At 33.4% G+C, this 21108-nt stretch overlaps 1 protein-coding gene across 1 annotated transcript in view; it reads right to left on the bottom strand.

Moving 5' to 3' along the window:
* Positions 1–21108, bottom strand: part of DACH2 (dachshund family transcription factor 2) — a 772461-nt gene that overhangs the window by 92801 nt on the left and 658552 nt on the right. The window contains exons 6-8 of the mRNA XM_049643267.1: positions 12379–12551; positions 6394–6529; positions 3792–3866 (exon numbers count right to left, since the gene is read on the bottom strand). Coding sequence (XP_049499224.1) covers positions 3792–3866; positions 6394–6529; positions 12379–12551 — 384 coding nt within the window. The remainder of the gene's footprint in view (positions 1–3791; positions 3867–6393; positions 6530–12378; positions 12552–21108) is intronic.

The following is a 21108-nucleotide window of genomic DNA, read 5'->3' as shown; positions in this document are numbered from 1 at the left end:
AAATGCTTTAGGACGCAGTGAAGGCAGTCCTGAGAGGAAAATACATTGGAATCCAGGCCTATCTCAAGAAACAAGAAAAATCCCAAATACAAACACCTAATACATACAAATCCCAAATACAAACACCTAATAACATCCCAAATAGAGCATACCTAAATAAATAGAAGCAGAACAGCAAAGACACCCCAAACCCAGCAGAAGAAGAGAAATAATAAACATCAGAGCAGAAATAAACAGTATAGAATCTTAAAAAACTGTAGAGCAGATCAATGAAACCGAGAGTTGGTTTTCTGAAAAAATAAACAAAATTGACAAACCTCTAGCCAGGCTTCTCAAAAAGAAAAGGGAGATGGCCCAAATAGATAAAATCATGAATGAAAATGGAATTATGGCAACCAATCCCTCAGAGATACAAGCAATTATCAGGGAGTACTATGAAAAATTATATGCCAACAAATTGGACAACCTGGAAGAAATGGACAAATTCCTAAGCACCCACACACTTCCAAAACTCAAACATGAAGAAATAGAAAACTTGAACAGACCCATAACCAGCAAAGAAATCGAATCAGTTTTCAAAAATCTCCCAACAAAAAAGAGTCCAGGACCAGATGGCTTCCCAGGGGAATTCTACCAGACATTTAAAGCAGAGATAATACCTATCCTTCTCAAGCTGCTCCAAAATATAGAAAGGGAAGGAAAACTTCCAGACTCATTCTATGAAGCCAGCATTACTTTACTTCCTAAACTAGACAGAGACGCATCCAAAAAAGAGAACTACAGGCCAATATCCCTGATGAATATGGATGCAAAAATTCTCAATAAGATACTAGCGAATAGAATTCAACAGCATATAAAAAGAATTATTCACCATGATCAAGTGGGATTCATTCCTGGGCTGCAGAGATGGTTCAACATTCACAAATCAAGCAACGTGATACATCACATTAATAAAAGAAAAGATAAGAACCATATGATCCTGTCAATTGATGCAGAAAAGGCATTTGACAAAATTCAGCACCCTTTCTTAATAAAAACCCTCGAGAAAGTCGGGATGGAAGGAAGATAGTTAAACATCATCAAAGCCATTTATGAGGAGACCACAGCTAACATCATCCTCAATGGGGAAAAACTGAGAGCTTTTTCCCTGAGATCAGGAACACGAGAGGGATGTCCACTCTCACCGCTGTTGTTTAACAGAGTGTTGGAAGTGCTAGTATCAGCAATCAGACAACAAAAGGAAATCAAAGGCATCAAAACTAGTAATGATGAAATCAAGCTTTCACTTTTTGAAGATGACATGATATTATATACGGAAAACCCGATAGACTCCACCAAAAGTCTGCTAGAACTGATACATGAATTCAGCAAAGTCGCAGGATACAAAATCAATGTACAGAAATCAGTTGCATTCTTATACACTAACAATGAAGCAACAGAAAGACAAATAAAGAAACTGATCTCTTTCACAATTGCACCAAGAATCATAAAATACCTAGAAATAAACCTGACCAAAGATGTAAAAGATCTGCGTGCTGAAAACTATAGAAAACTTATGAATGAAATTGAAGAAGATACAAAGAAATAGAAAAACACTCCGTGCTCATGGATTGGAAGAATAAATATTGTTAAAATGTTAATACTACCCAAGGAAATCAATACAATCAAATGCAATCCCAGTAAAAGTTGCACCAGCAGTCTTTTAGAAGCTAGAACAAGCAATCCTAAAGTTGTATCGAACCACAAAAAACCCCAACTAGCTAAAGTAATATTGAAGAAGAATACCACAGCAGGAGGCATCAAAATCCGAGACTTTAGCTTCTACTACACAGCTGTAATCATCAAGACAGCATGGTATTGTCACAAAAACAGACACATAGACCGATGGAATAGAATAGAAACCCCAGAACTAGACCCACAAAAGTATGGCCAACTAATCTTTGACAAAGCAGGAAAGAACATCCAATGGAAAAAAGACAGTCTCTTTCACAAATGGTACTGGGAGAACTGGACAGCAACATGCAAAAGGATGAAACTAGACCACTTTCTTACACCATTCACAAAGATAAACTCAAAATGGATAAAGGACCTGAATGTGAGACAGGAAACTATCAAAGCCCTAGAGAAGAAAGCAGGAAAAAAATCCTCTCTGACCTCAGCCGCAGCAATTTCTTACTCAACACATCTCCAAAGGCAAGGGAATTAAAAGCAAAAATGAACTATTGGGACCTCATCAAGATAGAAAGCTTCTGTACTGCAAAGGAAACAATCAACAAAACTAAAAGGCATGGGAGTGGGAAAAGATATTTGTAAATGACATATCGGACAAAGGGCTAGTATCCAAAATCTATAAAGAACTCACCAAACTCCACACCCCAAAACAAGTAATCCAGTGAAGAGATGGGCAGAAGAATGAATGGAAAGTTTTCTAAAGAAGACATCCAGATGGCCAACAGGCACGTGAAAAGAAGCTCAACGTCACTCCTCATCAGAGAAATACAAATCAAACCACACTGAGATACCACCTCACGCCAGTCAGAGTGGCTAAAATGAACAATTCAGGAGACTATAGATGCTGGAGAGGATGTGGAGAAATGGGAACCCTCTTGCACTGTTGGTGGGTATGCAAACTGGTGCAGCCACTCTGGAAAACAGTGTGGAGGTTCCCCCCCCAAATTAAAAAGAGATCTCCCCTATGACCCAGCAACAGCACTGCTAGGAATTTACCCATGGGATACAGGAGTGCTGTTGCATAGGGGCACATGTACTCCAATGTTTATAGCAGCACTTTCAACAGTAGCCAAATGATGGAAAGAGCCTAAATGTCCATTAAGTGATGAATAGATAAAGAAATTGTGGTTCATATACACAAATGGAGTACTACGTGGCAATGAGAAAGAATGAAATATGGCCCTTTGTAGCAACGTGGATGGAACTGGAGAGTGTTATGTTAAGCGAAATAAGTCATACAGAGAAAGACAGATACCATATGTTTTAACTCTCATGTGGATGTTAAGAAACTTAACATAAGACCATGGGGGAGGGGAAGGGCGAAAAAAATTACAGATAGGGAAGGGTGCAAACCATAAGAGACTCTTAAAAGCAGAATAAACTGAGGGTTGATGGGGGCTTGGAGGGAAGGGAAGGTGTGTGATAGGTATTGAGGAGAGCACCTGTTGGGATGAGTACTGAGTGCTGTATGGAAACCAATTTGACAATAAATTTCATATTAAAAAAAAGAAAAAGAAAAAAGTGGATACTATGGAGATATACATGTATCTCAGTGGATCAAAAGCTAGATTGGCATCATATCTATCTGCATTCCAGATAAATACTTTGCTGGAGTAACTTGTTAAGCTTTCATTTGAAATGCCCAAATTAGCATATATTTTAAAAACCTCTTTTCATAGTTGAGGGGAATATTTCTTCTCCATGGCAGCAACTCAGTTTTTCAAACATAACTATCAAATGGTGAGTTATTTAAACATGGATAACAAAGTGAATATGTAATAAAAAGAGAGTCAGATGTCTCTGATCAGGCATAATAAAAGGGCTTAAAGTAAAATTTCCAACCACAGGCACAGAAAAACTTTAGTCTGACATGTAATTTAGAACATCAAATAAACAAGTCTCTGGTAAACATAATTTTTTTTACTACTATAGTAATTTATCCAAAGACAGTATAAATCTATTTTGTTTAGGAAATATGGATGCAATATACAGTACTGGGATGTTAATTCAGTTACTATCTAATATTTATATGTCAACCACATAAGCAAAAATTATTTTACCTTTATTATCCCTTTTGATGGTTGGTCCATTATCCTGATCAACAATAAGTTCTTCTCTATTGTTGGGCATCATGACTATAAATAAAAGATATAACTGAGTAATATTTTTGCAAAGTACCCAAAAGAAAGGCAGAAAAGTATTAGATAAATAGGTATTTTACTCCAATAAGTAGTAACATGAATTGTATACACTTATACTTCTGAAACAGTGGAGAAATTTGGTCTGATGATTATATAATTTAAAAATTGATAAGCTGCTTTAATCATGTGAATTTTTAAAGTGGAATTAATATATGGCACATATATAATTGCCCACATATTTTCTCTAAATCATTTTAAATATTTCCTCTTTTAAAATACATATGTAAATTAGCTATTTACCTGCATAATTAATAATATATTTCCCAAAGTATTTCTGGAAAGAATTTATCACTTAATTTCGTGAGTTTAAAATAATTATGCATTTAACTCGCCTTATAAAGTTTTTGCAAATATATACAGCAAAATTAAAAGGTGAAGTCTAACTTTCTGGTAATTATTATAAATGCTCCTTCACAAAATATTTCTATTGAAAGAGAAATACATGCCAATTTTTATACTTGATCATTTAATTCATTTTTGTTATATTTTATTAAAATATCATAATGTTCTATAAATAAAATATGGTCACTATAAATGAAAAATCATCAAATATTTGTATTCATTTAGAGACAATCTCACTATCATGTCTGTACAACTGGGAATGTGCTTAGATAGCCTAATTACTGCCAGTGCAATAAGAAATGTTTTACGTGGTTAATATATTTTTAAGAATACTACATTGATTTGAAAATATTTGATTTTACTTCTAAGTGTAAGATATCATTCTCTTACAATGTATCTATCACAAAATATATTTCCCTATGTGCTTTGCTTTTAGACAGCACTCAATAATCTCTCTTTTCTTTCTCTCCCACCTCTCATCAACACAAAGATTATCCTGACAGAATAATGTGTGTTTTGGTTTATTGATTCATCAATGGTCTTCTGGCTATATCTGTTTGCCTTGCTCAGTCTCCCTTGAATGAGTTGCACAATGTTGTAATAATCAGGTGGTCTGTGTCCAAAAGCTGTGACAAAGTAAAGCTAGAAGATCTGTCACCTCTTCCAGGAATTAAATTTACTTCCTTAGCTGCAAGTTCTAGCTCAGTGGTTCATAACTCTGGCTGCATATTAGAATCTGATGAAGAGATACTGAAAATAAAAACAAAATGCTGCCATGCTTTATTCCAGACTAGGTAAATCAGACTCTGAGCATGTAGTCTGATCATCCAGATTTGTAAATGCTCACAGAATTTGCAATTATAATGGGAAGCCTGATTTGAGATTCATTGGGCATACTATGAGCCACAAACAATGTGTAATATTGACAGGCTAAGTGAGACTTGCATGAATTTCCACAAGGGAGAAATCATATTCATCCTTCCCTAACACAAATTTGGAAACTAACACCTCCACTAATCCCTCAAATTACTCTTCTCCCCCTCACCCCCCACCAAAACATTATTTTGAAGAGGCTTAAAGCAATCACTATTACCATGTGTAAAAATTTAGAGTTTACATAATGAACATCCATATAGTGTAAGGCTAAAAGAAAAGCAGAAATAATTTTTCCTAAATGAAATGGATATTTAGGAAATTGGATTGTGTAGGTACATAAGATTAACAAATATTTTACCTAACTCAATTGGTTCATAATTATTATATACTAAAGGAGAATTTGTTACAATATGGTAACATCTGTATACCTGAGTAAAATCAGACAGCAAGGGATGATAAATCAAGGTAAAGCCACACAGAGAAAAATAGTGCTTGTCCCTCACATTCCCTTAGCACTTTAAGTTTCTGAAGTGTTTTTCTACATATTATTTCATTTGATCTCACAAAAATCCAGTGCCTTAGGCAAGGAAGTAATTATTTCTATATATTGGGTAAAGAAATTCATAATGGTTAAGTTACATACCTAAGTTACATTCTCATAGCTAGTCACTGCTGGAACTATGGCTATACTCAAGTCTCCCATATGCCACATCACTGACAATAACACTATAGTATTTCTGGAATAGTATCTCTGGTGTAAGACTTGTGAGATGATAAAAAAATAAAGGGAAAGGCATGTTAAATACTTGTGATCTAAATTATTGAGATTGTAGCAAATTATATATTGATTCACTTTTTAATCATTCTAAATGATCAACTGTTTAAAATATATTTTATCTTTCATTATTCAAAGGATTCTGTGAATGTAGCAAGTATATTGTATCACATAAACTGTTATATACCAACATACTGAACTAGCATATACTCTACAAAAATCCCATCATATTGTTCCCCTGGAATCCAGTGACACAGTAAATAAAGGCCCTTTCTGAGAAGAAACTTATAACACCATAAGTTTCATTTTGTTGTTCATATTGCTTCAGCAATAAAAAAAAGTCCACTTCAAAAAGCCATTTTTTAAGAAGGCATCAGCTCCCCAGCTTCTTTCTCCACTTTCTATTGACTAATGACAAATTTCCTGAAAGAATTTCTTTAAATTCCTTGTTTTGGGCAAGATACTTACCCGTCCTCTCTGAATGGTGATCCATCTGAGAAGGAGAACTGGACACACTGCTGCTGGGGTGGGAGGAAATTTGACTCCCAGGACAATGATTATCTTCCAGAGAGGGAACAGGAGAAGGACTCTCTGGGATCCGTTCCTGACACAAAAGGAGACACAAAAGGAAATATCATCTGTGCACCAAGTTTTTCATGTTGGATGAGTCCATGACATTTGAAATGTTGACCTCTCCCTTATCCCAAAAGCAGGCATGTTCATGATACCTGGTATTTAACATGTAATTTTAGACAAATACATATTTTTTCTTGCAAAATTAATGAGGTATTATGAGAATTTAATAAGAGAGGGTGAAAGCAATAAGCACGATGCTGATATATGTTAGAGGTTTAAGAAAAGTTAATTTCCATTTCCTTTCTTAAGAAATACATTAAAATTTTACCTTGATATTTCCCTATAAACCTATTCACTGTATCATTTATGTAATAGCCAAGATTGGCATTTTAATGATGATTTTATTAATATAATGGTATGTCAGAATAAAATATGTAATAATGAAAAAAAGAAATACATTCTATATTATGAACATAGGTGTGCAGTGAAGATTATTATTATTGTAAACGTTTATATTTATATAAAGTATATACCAAGCATGGAGGGTGATCTCACTCTCTAAGATGTCCCTAAGGTAAACACTTGAAAACCTAGGAATAAAAATCACAAATAGTGGCATCTGGTACACGTTGAGTCTTTCTGCACAAATAAAAATTACAGAAACAGTATACACCTCCTCTATCAGACCTTAGAAATTTATTTTGAATTCTCCCAGCAAAATGGTTTGGTAATCACACTACACAATGATGGTTTTGCAAACTAAAACTAAGACCTATGAATATCAATTGCTTAGTATTGTTTAGACATTTATAGTTTTGAATGAATTTGAATAAAAATAAAATATTTATTTTACATAGCTCTTCAGTAACTGTTAATAGTCCTCAAGACTTTTGTGATTATGAATATTGCTATAAATCTCTGAAGTTATTCATTATGTTTACACATCCCAACTTGATGAATAAATCTGACAATCATTCATTTAATTTGATCACTAAAATAACCAAATTGCTGTTTTATGCATTTATGCAATAAATGTGACTGGGTAATAGACATGCTGGGACAGAGAATGTTTGTTCTATAAAATATTTAATTCATCCTTAATAAATTTCTTAATTGTTCTAATTATCTGTAATTATAACATCAGTATTCAAATCATAATAATGTTAAAAATTAATTTGTCAAATATGTGCTTATACATTTTCACATTGATTTTGTCTGAGAGGCTTAAATTTATAAATTCTCTAGATAAAACTGCTGTTTGTTTAAATACAAAAGTAAATAGCATGAGAGTTAAAGCTTATTATTTCATTAGTAGAAGTTAACATTTTGCAGTGTCTTTCATTGTGGCAGGCAGAATAATGGCCCCCTAAATATCCCCTCCACAACCTAATGACCAAGACCTGTGAATATATTACCTCATATGGTAAATGGATTTTTCAGACGTGACTGAGAATCTTGAGATAAATCACACTTGGAGGCATAAAAGGAAGGTCAAAGGGAGATATTATGGGAGAATAATCAGAGAGATGCAACATTTCTGGCTTTGAAGATGGATGAAAGGAACCATGAGCCAAGAAATGTGGGTGCATTCTAGAAGTTGGAAAAGTCAAGGAAACAGATTCTTCCCTGGAAGCTACAGAAAGAAATGCAGCCCTGCCAACTCCTTGATTTTAGCTTAGTGATATCCATGTTAGATATCTGACCTATAGAACTACAAGAAAATTAATTTGCATTGTTTTAAGCCACAAAATTTGTCATATTTTGTTACTGCAGCAATGAAACACTAATATAGTCATCAATGTAGTAGGTTCACTTTTTACATGGTGTTTTATATTATTGTCTAGCAAATAATTAACATTTGATAATTTTAGTAAAATGAATAGTAGACTTTGAGTATATTAGCTGCAGTATTATATCTTAATTAAATACTGATAATTATAACTGTTATCAGACCTCAAAAACAATGTTTTAAGACAGAATTATACATTTCATTTATAATTACTATACAGATAATTACCTAGTTGTAACACTATATATACAGGACAAAATAGAAAGAAACATATAAACAAAGCAGGATAAAATAATCAACTTTTTCCCCCAAATAATTATACTTGTATTCTGCAGTAATGGTATGAGGATAAGCAGCAAGATATATATAGCCCTTGTACCACATTGTTTTATTTTCTGAAAGTGGGAGAGGGGCAGAGAGAGAGGGAAACACAGAACCCGAAGCAGGCTCCAGGCTCTGAGCTGTTAGCACAGAGTCTGACACAGAGCTCAAACTCATGAACCATGAGATCACGACCTGAAGTCGGACACTTAACTGACTGAGCCACCCAGATGCCCCACCAATGCAAGGGTTTTTATATATAAGGTCAAAATTATTTCTCTGCCTTTCACTGTTGTATAGCCCCAATGATTCTTTCCCAAAATATGTGTATAAAATGTAGAACATTCAGTATTTGTCTTTGATTGTAACATTGGAAATTTGCTAAAAAATATATGTAATTCAATGAACTACATTTAAGTTTCATGGGCATCTGAATGAATGGATAGGGACATCCATTCATTATCCATATTATTAATATCCATATATTAGTTCATATAACTAATTACAGCAGTTATATGGGGCAAAAATGGAACTGAACAAACAAAATCACTCTATGGTGGCAAACAGGAATCATACACACAGTAATATATGCTGCCATAATAAAAATAGAAAAAAAATTAAGTGATTCATAAAATCGATAGTTTGGAGAAGCAAGAGAATCCAACTCACAGTGGTACTTGCTCTTGTCCACTCTGCCTAATAGAAAATGAAAGCTTACTTTGATTAAAAAAAAATTGAAAGGGCGTCTACATGAATATAAAATGCTATGAAAATGAGAAAAAATACAATACTATAAAGGAGGATCCCCAAATGTTTATTTTTTAAATTAATTTATTTTTGAGACAGAGAGAGAGAGAGAGAGAGCAGAAGCATAGGTGGGGCAGGGTCATAGAGGATGGGAGAGAGAGAGAGAGAGAGAGAGAGAGAGAGAGAGAATCCCAAGCAGCTCTGCACTATCAGCACGGAGCCTGATGCGGGGCTGGAACTCACAAACTATGAGATTGAGAGTCCTGACGTTTAACCTACTGAGCCAACCAGATGCCTCCCCCACAAATGTTTAAAATTAGCAAATGATCAAATAATATGAACTCAAGTAACTTTCTATTCAACTCCTTCTTTGACATTTTCAACATCATATTAGGTAAAACAATAAACTAACTTTGAAAACTTGATTTAGAGTGACTAACATTTTGCATGAAGTTTTATTTCTGCTTTAAGATTTTATAGTCTGCATTTTCCAAATTCAGTCAACGTTCAGTTCATTGTTATTGTTTCCCTAAGGTATCACAGAGATCAGACTTTTTTTCACCATATAAACTGTATTAGGTAAGTTTAGTGCCTTATATTGATTAAGAGTTAGGTGGGGTTAAAATATGTGTGTGTGTGTGTGTGTGTGTGTGTGTAGCTGGGAATGTTTAATTTATCTTAAAATAATTGATAGTTCTATGAACAATTTCTTTTCTGCAAGTAAACAGATCCATTTTTCATTCCTGTAATCAGTATGCATCTATTTAGCTACTTAACTGCAATGTGCTTTGGCTCATTAGGTGGCTACTGTTGTGTCTCAGCCTAGTTAAAAGTTCACAGCAAGTTAATCTGTTTTATTACAAATGAGAAAGCAAGTGATAATGTCCTCATCATTTGCCAAATACAGGGTTAACAGTGTTTGCAACAAATAAATAAGGGAATTTAAAAAGGAAAATTGCATCTCCAAAATCCCAATCATTTTTAGTCATTGATGACTTAATTTTATTTGCATTTATGACTTTTACAAGCCTGTTACTCTTCACATATTTCATTTGGGCCCCATGGAAAACAGCTGTAGCTCTTCTGAAACACTACAAGTCTTCTCCAGATTCAAAGTAGCAGAGGAGAGACATTTCCAAAATTGATACATACTTACCCAATCAATTCCCCAAATCAAAGGCTATTAGTAAAATCATCTACAATAATAATTCAGATTCTAGGATATATGTGCATAGTTCAAGGCTTATTCCTAAAAATTAAAAAAATATATAGAAAATGTTATTTACTAGTACATATTATACCCTCTTACATCATACTTTTCCCGTTTTGGGGTGGTTTACATCACAAATGGTCAAAGGAGATGTTCATCATATTGAATCATTTGAAAGTATAAAAAGCAGGGTCAATATTCAGTTTAATACAAGGTGTAACACTGTAAGTTTGGTTTAGGATGTAGTTTATTGGCACTAAATTATCAACTCTGCTCATTTTCATGTAGATCCTTTATTTCACCTCAATATTCCTTTACATCCTTGGAAATATGGTAGTATACACAGAATGTATGAAGTATTAATACATTAACGTTAAATGTGTTTATATGTATGTGTACATGTGTAGTTGTCTTTTAATAACAACTGTATTGGGGGTGCCTGACTGGCTCAGTCAGGAGAGCATGCGACTTTTGATCTCAGGGTCATGAGTTCAAGCCCCACATTGGGCATGGAGCCTACATATCAATCAGTGTTAAATTGTTGCTTGTTAAATTTGTTTGCTTGTTGTGCAAATAAAATGGGTACTTGTTGTTTATATCACATTTAGTTTGTACTGGAAGAGAGAGATTAATTATATCTTCTTTATCTCTTTCCCATATTGTCCATTACAGCATGCATTTATCAAGGATAGGATATTTGTTGAATATAAAAAGGAATAAAGGGACAAATCAATGGGTTGCTCTAACTATACTCTTTTGATCCTATATACACTTATATTATCTCTTTGCCAAAAGAAAATACATATTGGCTTTTTAAGCAAAGTTCACATGATACTGGGAGAGAGGGCAAAGAGATCCTATGCCAAACTAACAGAAGACATCAGGACAGATTATAAAATACTGTTTGTGTTTCAATAGCCAATGGTCATGAGATTTTGAAAAAAATAGTATTCTAATGATGATAATGATAATTCTATAAATTATAATAAATATTTGTTTAATGTTTCACAGTTTTGAATTTTTTTAAAGTTTATTTGTTTTTGAGAGACAGAGCACGAGCAGGGGAGGGGCAGAGAGAGGGAGACACAGAATATGAAGCAGGCTCCAGGCTCTGAGCTGTTAACACAGAGCTTGATATGGGGCTTGAACCCAAAAACCATGAGATCATGACCTGAGCTGAAGTTGGACGCTTAACCAACTGAGCCAACCAGGTACCCCAGTGTTTCATAGTTTTTAACCTCTATTTTACTCACATTATCTCTGGACAACCAACGAAGTAAGTGGGATAGATTATTACTATGACATATCGTTTACAATTGAGGAAACAAGTTCATGCTTGTTATGACAAGGTTAAATATCATATCCAATGTTATTCAGCTAAGTAGCAGAATAAGAATTCAACCTAAGATCTTTCTGTTTACAAGTCCTGTATGGTATATAATACTCAACAATTGCCTTCCAGACACCAAAAAGGTGTACAGTGTTTATTTCACCCAGCAATGGTAGTGATTTTTATACACTACTGTACTCTGCCATTAGCCTTTCTATGCCTCTCACACACTGTGCTCATGACTGCAAGACATGAAGCTAGAATTAAAGGTGAGATCTGTGGTCATTGAATAAAAGCAAATAAACACAAACTACCTTACCAGGAATAGTCATAAATAAAATTCATCAATATTATCTATATGCTAAGCAACTGAGTCAATGAGCTGTATGTTTATACTGAAGTTGCAGTGGTAATGTTAATATTTTCTCAAAATTTACATGTAATTAAAATCTCTGTCCTCTTCCAAATCATAATTCTTACCTTTATAACAGAGGTCCCAGCTCTGGAGAGTGGACTGTGAATCTGGGCTGCAGCAGCCATGTTGGCAATAGTATTGAGATGGTTCATCTGATTCATTGCCATGGCAACTGATGCAGGAGGTAAGCTGACTGGAAGTAGGGGATGCGGCATCATCATAAATGGCAGATCCAGTCCTAAAAGAGACAGTATATGTTAAATTATTATATTTGTCACATTGTTTGGACAAAGGAAAATCACATCAAAATTGATACTATAGTAGAAGTAATAAAAAAAAGTATCTGAATTCATTCTTTCTTTTAAAGTAAGTTTTATTATACCCTAGTATCTCTTTGGGCAATTAATGGTATCTAGGATTTAATATTGCTTTATAATTTAAAAAATATTCCTATATCCATAAGCTTTTATTTATTAATATTCTTTGTTCTTGTTCTCCTAAAGTATTTATAAGATGAAATTTGTTTTACTCATGAAACCAAAATCTTTAAGCCAAACATCATTTTTTTAACAAGTAACTTTATTTTTAATCATTACAATATATTGATGTGTTACCAGCTTCTAACTTAACACATTTTTAGAATATATAATAGTGATGCTGGCATGACAGGATGTAGATTGTCTAGGTTTCAGAATTATTGAAGAAAATAAGACGTGGAATATGGTCTACCCTTTTAGTCATATATCTCTAAAATGAATGCTATGGCTCTAATTTGAAGATTCCGTCAATAAGGAGTAATGCCCTATCAAAATATTCAATGTATTTTCAATTTAATAACAAATACCAACATCATTGATTAATGTCTATAATTCTGTTTTCTTATGCAAGGTGAAATAGTTTTCACATATTTTAAATTTCTCAATTAATATCTTTCAGGTATTATCCACATTATACTTATGGTAGCCACAGATATGTCAACATAAAAAGGGTAACAAATTTGAAATTTTTTCTACTTACCCCTTATGAGCTTGAGATTTGTGAGGAAACATGTTTGAACAGAGGCTAGGGAAATTTAGCCTAACATGGATGTTAACATCACTATGATAAGTAAACCATAACACTTTACAGTATATTTTAAACTATTGCTTCAACAGTAATCTTGCCTTCATTTGGACAGAAACCGAGAAACAAGTAATCTTTAACAGATGTTCTAAAATACACTTGCCTATAATTTTCCTAAATTACTGCAGATTATAGAAATCTACAATGGACAGTGCTTATGTTGATCCCAAATGCAATTATCCACTATTAATAATATCCCTTGATCCTCTTTGCCATTCCCTCCTTTTTTCTTGCTTTGAAAACCACAAAAACTAGTGAACAATGATGAATCTATAGAAAGTATAATTAGAGTCCTCCTAAATATCATTCCTGTAAACAACAGTAACAGTAATAAAAATTGTCAAAACACATACATTTAAAAGAAAAAGCAGGCTAGACAAAAATTCTGTTAATTGATTCAAGGTTTGTCTCTTGGGCTCAACAATGATGGTTGAATAAAACCAGAAAAAATTCAAAGTTGTGCAATGTAGTAAAACACATTTAACAGGTCTCATAAAAACCAAAGTGATCATCTCAATTAAAGGAACTCCTATATAAAGAACACAATAGTCACTAATATTTGTGATCAAAACAGACATAAATATACTGTTATTAAAATTACACAAGGATTTAAAAATGTTAGAAACTTAAATTCTGCATGGAAACCAAGGAGAACATACTCTGTACTTTCCATGACTGCATATCCCCACAGAATATTAACAAAATATTTCAAACTTTCCCCCTATTAATTGATTTATGGCTCACTATCTCCAAATCCTTTTAAGAAGCAAACTACCAAACCAAACTTTTTAGTTATGAAAATTTCCCCTGTGATTATTAATTTCCTAGAGAAACGTTAATAAAGTGTAAGCACAGATTTAAAAAATGGCCTTCCAGGGCACCTGGGTGGCTCAGTCGGTTAAGTGGCCAACTTCGGCTCAGGTCATGATCTCGCTGTCTGTGAGTTCGAGCCCTGTGTCAGGCTCTGTGCTGACAGCTCAGAGCCTGGAGCCTGTTTCAGATTCTGTGTCTCCCTCTCTCTGACCCTCCCCCATTCATGCTCTGTCTCTCTCTGTCTCAAAAATAAATAAACATTAAAAAAATTTTTAAATAAAATAAATAAATAAAATAAAAAATGGCCTTCCAAAATTGCTTTGATGTATATGCATTTTTATGCATATACATATATGCATACATATATGCATATACATATATGCAAAGTCATCATATGACTTTGATATAATAAGATATTGTATACCACATATTAATTTAATCACTGTTTATCTTTTCCCTGAAATCTTCACTTTATGTTTAACATAATAGTAACCATCAATGGTGCAAATAGGTTTCTATATAAGGCTCTCATTTACCAAACGTAATTATAGACTTCAATTCTTCTTTGTGTACTCAGAGTCTTAGTAGAAAATTGATAAAACTGTATATGAAAAGTAGCCATCAGTGCCTCCTTTTACCACTCATATGTTTAAGTAAGCCTTTGTTTAATTTACATTTTTCTTAACAATGTAATAATTCCTCACTCTCCAAAGATTTTCAGCATCATCCAGACACCATCTGGCCATATCAAGTCATATGCCTACTTAAAGTCCAAATGACTTGCAAACTAAATGCAAACTATAAACAGAATTTAACATCCTATTGGCAGTTTTAAAATACAATTAATCCAACATTTCAAATGACCATGCAGGACTTAAATGCTATACTTTCAGATCATGACCTGCAATAACGGTTAATTGACTATAATATCCTAGATTCTAAGCTAATATTTACATCACTGACCAGTTTAACAGTGACTCCACATGAGTTGCACATGCAAAGCATATGCAAATACTGAATTATGTAAGTCAACCTTTTACCAAAGTTGAAAACATTAAATTTAGAGCCATCAAAAGTACACCACACTCCAGCAATCTGGCTCATTTTAGTCACATACCAGAAATGTATAGACTTTGAATAGTATGGTAATTAAAATCATTTTTTAATCACCAAAATGAGTCATCTCTTTCCTATTAACCTCAAGGTCATCATGCCAGCTACTAAAGCATTATTTGTAAAGCATCTTGGTATTCCAGCAAATCTTACAACTTTTATGTAACTAAATAGCATCACCTCTTTCTAGTTATTAAGACTATAAACTTCAGTAAAACGCTAATACTCTTAAAATCCCACACTCATTTGATATCCAAGTCATGTTGACCTCTGTAATATCTTCACATTTCTACAGTCAGCTACCAATCCTATCATAACCGTTTGGTACCCTGGCTTTCTGATTGGTTTTTCAACACCATTTCATTTGCCTCTCCACTCCAATTTTAAGACGTCCAGTGGCTACTTACTGTTTCCAAAATAAAGTATAAGCTCTTTGGTTTGTTGTGAACTGAATTTTTTAGCTTTGATATCTCAGGATATTCCTCTATGTATGCTCTACTGTAACCCCACTGGACTAATTGCAGCTCTCTACAATTTTAATTCACCTTAACCTCACTCTTATTCATGCCTCTCTCTGGAATTTACCTCCTTACACTTTTTGTTTGGGTATGGTAAAAGTCCTCCCTTTTTGAATCAACAGACTTCATTTTTAGAGAATTTTCAGGTTTACAGAAAATTGAGCAGAAATTACTGAGAATTCTCATATATCTCCTCTCCACCAGCAGTTTCTCTGCTTATTCACATTTTGTATTAGTTTGGTACATTTGCCATAATTGGTGAATCAATGTTGATACATTCTTACTAACTATAGTCCATAGTTTGCATTAGAATTCATTATTTGTGATGCACATTTTATGGCTTTTCACAAATACATAATATAATGTATCAACCATTATAGTATCATAAAAACCAGTTTCACTGCCCTAAAAATCCCTTGTGCTCTACGGATTCATGCCTTCATTATTACCCTTGGTTTTTAATGTCTCTATAGATTTATCTTTCCCTAAATGACACATAGGTGCAATCATATACTATTTTGTGTTTTCAGACTGGCATTTTTTCACTTAGAAATATTCATTCACATTTCTTCAAAATTTTATTTTTAATTTTTTTTCTACAAGTGTAGTTGACAATCCATGTTACATGTTCACAAGTTTATACATTATGCTATGCTCACCGCAAGTGTAGCTACTGTCACCGTGCAACACTATTACAATATCATGGACCACATTCTTTATGCTGTACCTTTTACTCCTGTGATTTATTCATTACATAATTGGAAGGCTGTATATCCCACTCCCCCTCACCTATTTTGCCCATTTCCCTCACATGGAAACCATCAGCTTGTTCATTACTAACAAGCCTGATTCTGCTTTCCATTGGATTATTTCTCTTTTTTAAGATTCCACAAATGAGTGAAATTGTATGGTATTTATCTTTCTCTGACTTATTTCACTTAACATAATACCCTTTAGGTACATCCATGCTTTACAAATGGCAAGATATCATCCTTTTTTATGGCTGAAAAATATTATATTATGTATGTATACACATACATACATAATATGTATATTATAAAAATATTATATTATGTATGTATACACATACATAATAATGTATGTATATTATGTACGTATACTACATCTTCTGCATCCAATTGTCTATCAATGGATGCATTTTGTTTTCATTATTTAGGCTATAATAAATAATGCTTCAATAAATATAGTGGTGAATATAAATTTACACTTAATGTTTTGATTTGTTTGGGTAAAAACCCAGTAGAGGGATTATTGGATATGATCTTTATGGCTTAAATTTTTTGAGGAACCTCCATACTGCTTTATGAATTAGTACACAGATTTACATTTCCACCAGGAGTACACAAGGGTTCCATTTTCTCCATATCCTCACCAAACTTGTTATCTCTTGTCTTTTGATACTAACCATTCTGGCATGTGTAGGGTGATATCTGTTTGTAGTTTTAATCTGCATTTTTCTGATGATTAGTGATGTTGAGCATCTTTTCATGTGTATATTGGCCACTGTATATGCCTTTGGGAAAATGTCTATTCAGGTTCTCTGCCCATTTTATAATCATATTGTTTGCTTGCCTGTTTTTTGGTGTTGAGTCGTGTAACTTCATTTTGTTTTGGTTTTAATTTAAATTCTAGTTAGTTAACATACAGCATAATATTACTTTAAGGTGTGCGATATAGTGATTCAGCACTTCCATATATCACCTGGTGTTCATCACAACTGTATTCCTTAATCCCCATCACCCATTTAACCCTTCCTGCCACCAAACTCCCTTCTGGCAACCATCAGTTTGTTTTCTATAGTTAAGAATCTGTTTCTTGATTTGCCACACTCTCTCTCTTTTTACCCCCTTTGTTCATTTGTTTCTTAAATTCCACATATGAGTGAAATCATGTAGTATTTGTCTTTCCCTGACTGACTACCTTAGCATAATACTGTACAGTTACGTGCATGTGGTTGCAAATGGCAAGATTTCATTATTTTTTTTATAACTGAGTAGTATTCCATTGTACATATATATCACATCTTTTTCAATTCATCAGTTGATGGACACTTGGGCTGCTTCCATAATTTGGCTATTGTAGATAATGCTGCTATACACATCGTGCATGTGTCCATTTGAATTAGTATTTTTGTATTCTTTGGGTAAATACCTAGTAGTGCAGTTGCTGGATCCTATTTTTAACCTTTTGATGAACCTCTGTACTGTTAACCAGAGTGGCTGCATGAATTTACATTTCCCACCAACACTGCAAGAGGGTTCCCATTTCTCCACATCCTCACTAACAACTGTTGTTTCTTGTGTTGTTGTTTTTTGGCCATTCTGACAGGTGTGAGGTAGTGTCTCCCTGTAGTTTCAATTTGCATTTCCCCATTGATAAGTGATAATGAACATCTTTCATGTGTCTGTTGGCCATTTGTATGTCTTCTTTGGAAAAAATACCTATCCATGTCTTCTGCCCATTTTTTCAGTGGATTGTTAGTTTTTTGGGTGTTAAATTTTTTAAGTTATTTATATATTTGGGTACTAACCCTTTATCAGATAAGTCATTTACAAATATCCTCTTCCACTCTGTAGGTTGCTTCTAAATTTTGTTTAGTTTCCATCACTGTGCAGACCATTTGATTATGATGTAGTCCCAATAATTTATTTTTGCTTTTGTTTCTGCTGCTTCAGGAGACATATCCAGAAAGAAGTTGCTATAGCCAATGTCAAAGAAGATACCACATTTAGGGCTTTAATCCATTTTGAATTTACTTTGTGTGTGGTGTAAAAACTTGGTCCAGTTTCTTTCTTTTCCATGTTGCTGTCCAGGTTTACCAACACCATTTGTTAAAGAGACTGTCTTTTTCCCATTGGATATATTTTTTCTACTTTGTAAAAGATTAGTTGACCATATAATTATTGGTTCATCTCAAGGTTTTCTACTCTCACCTATGGATCTCTATGTCTATTTTTTGTGCTAGTCCCATACTGTTTTCATTACTACAGCTTTGTAATATAGCTTGATGTCTGGAATTGTGATGCCTCCTTCTTTGCTATTATTTTTAAAGGTTGCTGTGGCCATTAAGGATCTTCTGTGGTTCCATACATATTTTCAGAGTGTTTGTTCTCGTTCTGTGAAAAGTGCTAGTGGTATTTGGATAGAGATTGCATTAAATATGCAGATTGCTTTGGATAGTATAGACATTTAAACAATATTTTTCTTCTAATTCATAAGCATAGAATGTCTTTCCATTTCTTTGTTTCATCTTAATTCCTTTCATAAGTGTTTTATACTTTTCAAGGTACAGGTTTTTCACCCCTTTGGTAAGGATTATTCCTAGATACCTTATTATTTTTGGTGTAATTGTAAATGGGATTAATTATTTAATTTATTTTTCTGATGTTTCATCATTAGTGTATAGAAATGCAACAGATTTCTGTACATTGATGTTGTATCCTGTGACTTTATTGAATTTGTTTACCAGTTCTAGCAGTTTTTAGGTGGTGCATTTTAGATTATCTTTGTATAAGTATCATGTCATCCATAAAAAGTGAAGGCTTTACTTCTTCCTTGAAGATTTGGATCACTTTTATTTCTTTTTTTGTTAGTTTTCTGATTGCTGTGGCTAGGAGTTCCAGTAGTATGTTAAACAACAGTTGTTAAAGTGGACATCCTTGTCTTCTTCCTTACCCATAGAGGAAAAGTCCTCAGTTTTTCCACATTGAGGATAATATTAGCTGTGGGGTTTTCATACAGGGCCTTTATTACATTGAGGTATGTTCCCTCTAAACCTACTTTGTTGAGAGTTTTTATCATGAATGGATGTTGTACTTTGTCAAGTGCTTTTCCTTGATCTATTGAAATGATTATATGATTCTTATCCTTTCTGTTATTGATGTTATGCATTACCTTGATTGACTTGTGAATATAGAACCACTCTTGGAACTCAGGAAGAAAACTCATTTGATCATGTAAAGGATTTTTTAAATGTGTTGTTGGATTTGATTTGCTAGAATTTTATTGAGAATTTTTCTGTATATGTTCATCAGAGATATTGGCCTGAAGTAGTCCTTTTATGTGGTGTTTTTATCTGGTTTTGGTATTAGGGTAATGTTGGCCTCATGGAATGAATTTGGAAGTTTTCCTTTCTTTTCTATTTTTTGGAATAGTTTGAGACAAATAGGTACTAATTAGCTCTTCCTTAAAAGTTTGGTAGAATTCTCCTTTGAAGCCATCTGGTTCTGGACTTTTGTTTGATGGGAATTTTTTGATTACTGATTCAATTTATTTGCTGGTTATCAGTCTGTTGGAGTTTTCTATTACTTCCTTTTTCAGTTTTGATAGTTTCATGTTTCTAGGCATTTACCCTTTTCTTCCAGGTTGTCCAATTTCTTGGCATATAGTTTTTCATAATATTTTCTTACAATTGTGTTTCTGTGGTGTTGGTTGTTATTTCTACTCTCTCATTTGTTATTTTATTTAATTGAATCTTTTTTTGTTTTTCATAAGTGTGGGTAGATGTTTATCAATTTTATTGATTTTTTTTTCAAAGAACCATCTCCTGGTTTCATTTATGATCTATTATTGATTGAGTTTCTATATCATTTATTTCTGCTCTAATCGTTATAATTTCCTTCCTCTCACTGGCTTCAGGCTTTGGTTGTGGTTCTTTATCTAGCTCCTTTAGGTATAAGATTATGTTATTTATTTGAGATTTTTCTCATTTCTTGAGGTACAACTGTAGTGCAAAATACTTCCCTCTTAGGACAACTTTTGCTACATCCTAAAAGTTTTGGACCATTTTGTTTGCATTTTCATTTGTTTCCATGTATTTTTTTATTTCTTTTTTGATTTCCTGGTTGACAATTCATTGTTTACTAGCATGCTGTTTAACCAACATATATTTATGGTATTTCCAGTTTGTTTGTTTGTTTTTTCCTTAGCTTGACTACTAATTTCATCACATTGTGGTTAGGAAAGGTGGATGGTATGGATTCAATCTTTTCATATTTATTAAGGCCTGTTTGGATGCCTAATAGGTGATATATTATGGACAGTGTTCCATGTGCACATGAAAATAATACATATTCTGTTGTTTTAGGATGTAATGTTCTGCATATATCTGTTAAGTCAATCTGGTCCAGTGTGTCATTCAAAACTTTTGTTTCCTTAATTTTATGTTTAGATGATCTGTCCATTGATGTAAGTGAGATGTTAAAATCC

Source organism: Panthera uncia, chromosome X, assembly GCF_023721935.1.
Source record: "Panthera uncia isolate 11264 chromosome X, Puncia_PCG_1.0, whole genome shotgun sequence".
Classification (NCBI taxonomy): Eukaryota; Metazoa; Chordata; class Mammalia; order Carnivora; family Felidae; genus Panthera; species Panthera uncia.
Note: the sequence above shows the minus strand (reverse complement) of the source record. Positions and strands in the feature narration are given on the sequence as shown.